Here is a 6479-nt window from a genome sequence, read left to right as displayed (position 1 = left end):
CCTAAGCATAGGCAACACAGAATACACAATTTTATAAAAGGGTTTTCCTTATCATGTTCATTGCCCCCAATTTGGTACATTTTGCACAATATTACTGGTTTGAAACACAAATTACTTTAACGATAATTATAAGAATACTGTGAAAGAAAATAAATTTTTAGAACTAACCAACTTTGTTTTTAGAATATAAAGTTTTGTACAAAAACAATGCAAAAAAATAACAACAAAAATTCACAACGAAATTATAATAAAAGCTGTACAGTCTCTTATTATGGTAAAGATGATTGTTTAAAATAATAACGTAAAACAATTTCTCAAAAAATTTGCTTTATTTTGGAGTAAAAAGATCTTAAACTTTTGTAATTTTTCTTAAAAATGAAACGACAAATTACATAAAATTAAGATTTTTTTACTATCTAAAATATGATAAATTTGTTAAAAAATTGTTTTACATCGTGGAGGGGAAACTTTCTCCCTTTCTCCCTCCACGTTTTACATTATTCTTCTCCACAATCATCTATAACCAAAAATAACAAAAAACACTGAAATTTTTAGCTAACATCAGAGGAAAAAGCAATTCAAAAAGTGATCTTCAAACCAATATATCTTTGTGGGAAAATCTCGAATCTTTAATTAATTAACTGTAATCCTCTACAATGCTCTGAACTTGTAATTCATCAATCCGGAGACACCCTATACAAATATTTTTGTATATTTTATGGAAACAACTACAAAAAAAGAACCAAAAAGAATCTTAAGAAAAATCTAGAAAAGTTCTAAACAAAACTAAACTCTAAAATAATTTTGAAAAGACGCAGAATAAATACAAAAAACACACTAAAAGAGAATTTGGAGTGGTAGAAAAAATATAGAGAGCATAATTTAAATAAAATTTAGAAAATGCTGAAAAATATAGAATAAGTGCTTACAAAATAATTTTGAGTAGAGACTAAAAAATAATGTACTCGTATTATTGGTTTATAAAATAATAAATTAAAGAATTTTAATTCTAAAAGAAATTTGGAAAATGTGAAAAAAATTTTGGAAAATTCTAAAGAGGGTATAAACAGTAACTGCAAAAAAATCACTTGGAGAAGAATTGCAACGCCTTTTGAAATTTGTGAAATTGGCAAAAATACGATGGCGAATTTGCTTCTTGCCAACCTAAAAATGTTTGTAAAATGTTCCGTCAAATAATGATGTTGCGTGCTTTAATACGCCTATTAAAGCATCAAAATGGCGGCAAATTACAAAAAACGATTTTTAAAAGAGTAGCGTTATCGAATTTAATCAACTATAAAAATGTAAGTAATTTTGAAAAGGGTTTCTAAGAAATAATGCCTAGCGTTGACACATCTAGAAATTTAGATTTTTTATTTTAGGATGGATTTTAGAATCGTCGGACAAATTTATCCTGGGGATAAATTTTGATAAATATATTGTTGTACCAATTGTAACCATAGTAATTATACTAGAAATAACTTATCCGCAGTTTATCTGACGATCGTAAAATCCACCGTTACTAATTTCAAAAAACTGATTTGAAAATAATAATTTAAATGAAACATTAAACATTGAAAAATAATGAAAACTGAAGAAGTTAACAAAATAATTAAGATTTTTTAAAATGACGGTTTTTTCAAGATTTTGCTCTTAATCTACACATGCTTCTCAGCAACGTATCACTGAGTTGGTGCCCTAGTTTATGATGAGCACTGAGCACCTGTAGAGTAAAAAAAATGGAGAATGTAAAAAACATATTAAAAGAATTTTTAGTAGTGTAGAAAATACTTATCTATAAAAAAAACATTTGGGAAAGAATTTATAAAAGAAGCTGAAGATGGGTGCACCTAATTTAAAGAAAGGTCCAGATTTGAGATCTACGGTCGACTCTAAAAATCTGGAAGAAAATGACAACAATCTCAAAAAAACTTTGAGCACTAAAACAACGTTAAAGAATGATTTTAATTTTTTTGTTTCAAATATCGACTTTTATTCAAATTTGGAGAATAAAAATAGGGATTTTCATATGTAATATCAAGCTCATTTGAGAGCTTTTGTGAGTCACCGTTTGCAACACTGGGGAAGTGTCAAACTGACAAAACGCTTTTTTTAAACAAAGAACAACAAAGTTAAACACTATTGTCTTGTAATAATAATAGTTTTTATTACTTTTACGAATAATATACATTATTACACAAGTAGTTGTAAAACGTTACGTCAAGTGACTAAAAGTGTGGTTATGTTTGTGTAGTTTTTATACAATAAATACACAACAATGATACCTCCTGTAACACCTGGACAAGCTGAAGAGAAACAAAATATGGTCAGTTGGGTAAGTTTGTTTGATCCTAATCGATGACGGAATTAATTTAATTTGGATGTTAAACATTGCAGAAGAACACGTTTAGTATGAGGCAAATCAGCTTGATGAACCTCGCCGCTTCTCAATTGGGGGTTAAAAACGGCAGTAGGTCTGCAATCCCGAATTGTAGAAGAACGTACAGTATTACTAGTCCTGCAAAGTCGTTGGATCTTTTAAGAAAGAATTTACAAAGTGCCATTAACAAAGACATTGACACTGTTATAAGAAAGTACTTGGAGGTGTTTTATTGCATAATGGGCCAACAAACTGATCGATTTTTAATGTATTGTAGAAGTTTTTTCAACCCGCCATTAACAATATCAAGATTAACTTGGGTAAAGACAGTGTGACGGAAGACCACTTGAAGGAAGTGTGCAAACAGATGCTGGAAGATGCCAAATTAATGTACAAAATATCACCAGGGTCACGTGATAGCTCACCCTATGATTACAGTGATTCTGAGGCTAGTACAACAGATGGGAGATGTGGTCATAATGTAGGTTCAAAAAGAGAATGTATTCTCTGGAAGGTCGTGAAAACAAAATCATAGCCTTCTAGAGGATAAATTCTCTTTAGTGATTAAAATAAATGCATTATTTTGTTCGTTTCTATGGCTTTAGCACGTATTCCGCATTAGAGTTCCAATTTATAGGATTCAAGACAGCCAATTTTTTTTTTAATTTTGTCAAAAAAAGCCGCAAGAATTAGATTGGGGACAACGTTCGGAGATGATGATGTTTTTTTTTTTGTTTGTCTTCTTTTCAAATATTTTAAGCACGTCTTTGAACTACAAAGATATGTTCAGTACCTGTCTAAAAATCACTTAATTTGGCAGAAAATTATATTATTTTGCGCTTTAGCAAGCTTTCGAACTATCAATAAATGTTAGGTCGTTAATAATTAAGCACTTTTTTCACCGACAAATATCACTAGGTAATTTAAATATATTGTTGGTATCATCATTTTTGTGAGTTGTATTTTTGCAAAAAATAACTTAGAAACTTATAAAAATATGTCGAAAGTTATTATGTAATTATTATTCTTTTTCAAATACAAAAACAGGAACGCAATTATTTTGCCTCTTGTGAGGTCTAAGCTAATGGCTTTTCGCCAGATTTCCGGATAGGAAAATTACTAAATTAGCTCTGAATTTATATGTTTTTTATTTTCTTTTAAGGTTTTTGCATATTTCTCACACAGAACCGTAATTATTTTAGGAAATTATTTATTTAAATTTTGTTATTTTGGTTATTTTAAACACGTTTGTCTTTTAAAAAGGCATCTTTTAAGCGAAATTTGATCAAAATTAAAAACAATCTTGTACGAAAGTAGACATTTTTGAGTGTTTAGATAATAGTGACTAAAAACATATTTTTACCAAATTTTCTACATCGAGCCGATTTTGAGCATCTTAGCACGTTTTTTGGTTAGATAAGCAGTTATTTTGCGAAATTTAGCCGAAAATAAAAAAATTGCTACATTTAATGGGAGATTTATTCTTTTTATTAATATTATTTTGAAGTAATAAAATTTAGGAAAGCAACGTAATTTTTAATCTAATTTAGTATTTTTTTATTAATTAAACACAATAAATCTTCATCAAATTTGGTAGTTTTTCACGAACATTTTAGCCGGAAATGGTCAGAAATGTAATTAGTATTTTAAAAACGAAATAATTTTTTTTTTTGGATTGTAGCCTCGATTTTAGCACATTTTTTAGGCATTACTTACAGCAATTATTTTAGTTTTGATCTAAAAACAATTGTATAAATTGATTCAAAACTTGTTATTGTTGTTCGAAATTTTATTAAAAATAAGCCAAAAAAAATCGTCGTATGATTTTTTAGAAAAACATTTTTTGCACAATGATTATTATTTCAGGGTGTCTCAGCGAGTTAGAAAAGTCTATTATTGACCTTTAAATGTTAGAAAATGATTCCTTTTTTTATAAAAGCCGTAGATATTAACCTCCTGGCACACTTATTTTCAAATTATCGAGGCTGTTTCTGAAATTAGCTACAATACAAATTTTTCTTAATCGAACGCAATATGTTTTTTGCATTTTTGGATGTAGCTTTTAACACTGATGTTTTAAGCTAAATTGTTATTGGTCGATTTAGCTTAGTTTTTGAAATAATTTGATTGTTTTTTTGACGAAACAATAAATTAAGAACTCTTGGAAAAGAGGACTTTAATCACTTTAAAGAAGGAAGTTCAAACTTTAAAGATATATTTTTTTAGCTCACTGCAATCAAAAAGATAAAAAATGAAGAGGTTAGTTGCATATTGCATAACTTAATGGAATACCTTATTTTTTATTTTCGCATCTTGAAGAATTTTAAATTGACTCTCTAAGAACATTAATAGTTAAGTGTCTCTTCTGATTACTCAAAAGACATTTTACTTTAAATATTAAAAAAATTAATTAACTAAGTTAGCTATTATTATTCGGTACTTTCAGTCCTTATAAATAATTGCAGGGTTATTGCTGAAATTAACTTTTAAAGTCAAATATCTTTGTAGTTATTAACTTTAGGCATTTATAACTTCTTGTTTTTAGATAGATATTTTAAAAATATTTGAGAAGCAAAAAAATAGGTTCTCCCATTTAAAGTTATTTAACTTTTATCAGACTTCTTAATTTTTCTTACGTTCCTAGTTGTTATGCGCTCAACAATTGTTACAGATTTTGAGTTTGAACTGGTGAAAGTCTTACACTTCTAGAATTTTTAGCTTTTGTGTAATAATTTAAAAAAAGCGTGTTTTCGTCAAAAAACTCAAATTATTTCAAAAACTATTTAGAATTGATTAATACAAGTTTAGAACAAGATCATCAGTATTACAAGCTATGTCCAATAAAATTTGGGGTGTCCTTTGTGTTATTTGTCTTCCGTAGTTCAAGATTTCTAATAAGTGTAAAATTTTAGAGCCCCCTTCACCGAAAAAGGAAAGAATCCGACACCGATTCAGAGACAAACAACAAACGCCACAAATCGCAATTTTTCTACATGACCGAATGTGGCAAATACAAGGTTCCAATTAAGAGAGAAGGCATAAAGTGGAATCCTGACCGAATCACCGAAAACACATTATTCATAATGGGCCCCAGAGCCAACAAGGTTTTGGGGTATGGACAGACAAGGGGGCGCCTCTACGCCCGCCATCCTGATCTAGTTCGCTATTCTGGCGACCAAGAAGACAAGGAGTGGCTTTCAGCGAAAAACTTGATGCCACCAAGTGGCGGCAAAGCATATCTCATGATTTTGGAAGATATCAAAGAACTAACAGAGAGTGACGAATACAAAAACAACCCCAACTTGCAGCTGCACGAGTTGAAAGGGTTCATAGCGCCGCAGTTTCTAGTCAACAAAGTCAAATTATTCATTCAAAATTTCAAGACTGATAAGAAGCCTTTTATGGGTTTGGATTTGTTTGATTTTCGCAGTCAGTCAATTACGCCACCAAATACTACACCAGATTCGGGCCCGTCCACGCCTTCTGATTCCGTGCAAGTTGAAAGCCAGTCAGGAAGCACCAGTTCCAAGCAATCCGAAAACAATTTTGTTAATATTCCCGAAATGAGCCCAAACTCGAACCATTCGATTATTTCAAGCCAAAGTCCCATCCAGAATTCTGGATTGCTCTCTCCTAATATGCTGATGACCATTGCGAATCACACCGAAGGCGGACCCGTCATGATCCTGAAGGAGAACACTCAGAATGATACTTGTTTATCCAGTATTTTAGCAAGTGATAACTCGCAAGATTTTTAGCCCCGTTTTATTTGCTAGATTATTTATTTTTGTATTTGCTTTTAACTTATTCTTTTGAATGCATGTGTATCACCCGTTTTTCAATAAAACCTAATGAAGTATGTTGCCAAATGTTTAGTATTTTCAGTACCTCCTTTTTTTTCTCATTACTTTCTTGTCATCATTGGTGTTTTTAACACTGAGTGATGGCGTATTAAGAGTTCTAGTGAAAGATGCGTATTTATAATTTTGTGATTAAGGAAGTGTAAAAATAATTGCGCAATGATTCGTAATTTTTAGTCACATGTTACAGAGGTCATCGTTATTTATTGAGCAAAGTGGATACATCAAGTAAACCATTA

At 30.2% G+C, this 6479-nt stretch overlaps 1 protein-coding gene across 1 annotated transcript; it reads left to right on the top strand.

Annotated features, from left to right (window-relative positions):
• Positions 1-2061: 2061 nt before the first annotated feature.
• Positions 2062-6249, top strand: LOC656467 (uncharacterized protein). Its single transcript, XM_008201468.3, has 4 exons — positions 2062-2335; positions 2398-2604; positions 2658-2861; positions 5293-6249. Exons 1-4 carry the CDS (start codon positions 2279-2281, stop codon positions 6136-6138), a joined length of 1314 nt encoding a protein of 437 aa, XP_008199690.1. The 5' UTR covers positions 2062-2278; the 3' UTR covers positions 6139-6249.
• The last annotated feature ends 230 nt before the right edge of the window (positions 6250-6479 follow it).

Source organism: Tribolium castaneum, chromosome 2 (genome assembly GCF_031307605.1).
Source record: "Tribolium castaneum strain GA2 chromosome 2, icTriCast1.1, whole genome shotgun sequence".
Lineage (NCBI taxonomy): Eukaryota > Metazoa > Arthropoda > Insecta > Coleoptera > Tenebrionidae > Tribolium > Tribolium castaneum.
The sequence above is the reverse complement of the archived record's forward strand: the minus strand, read 5'-3'. Positions and strand labels throughout refer to the sequence as shown.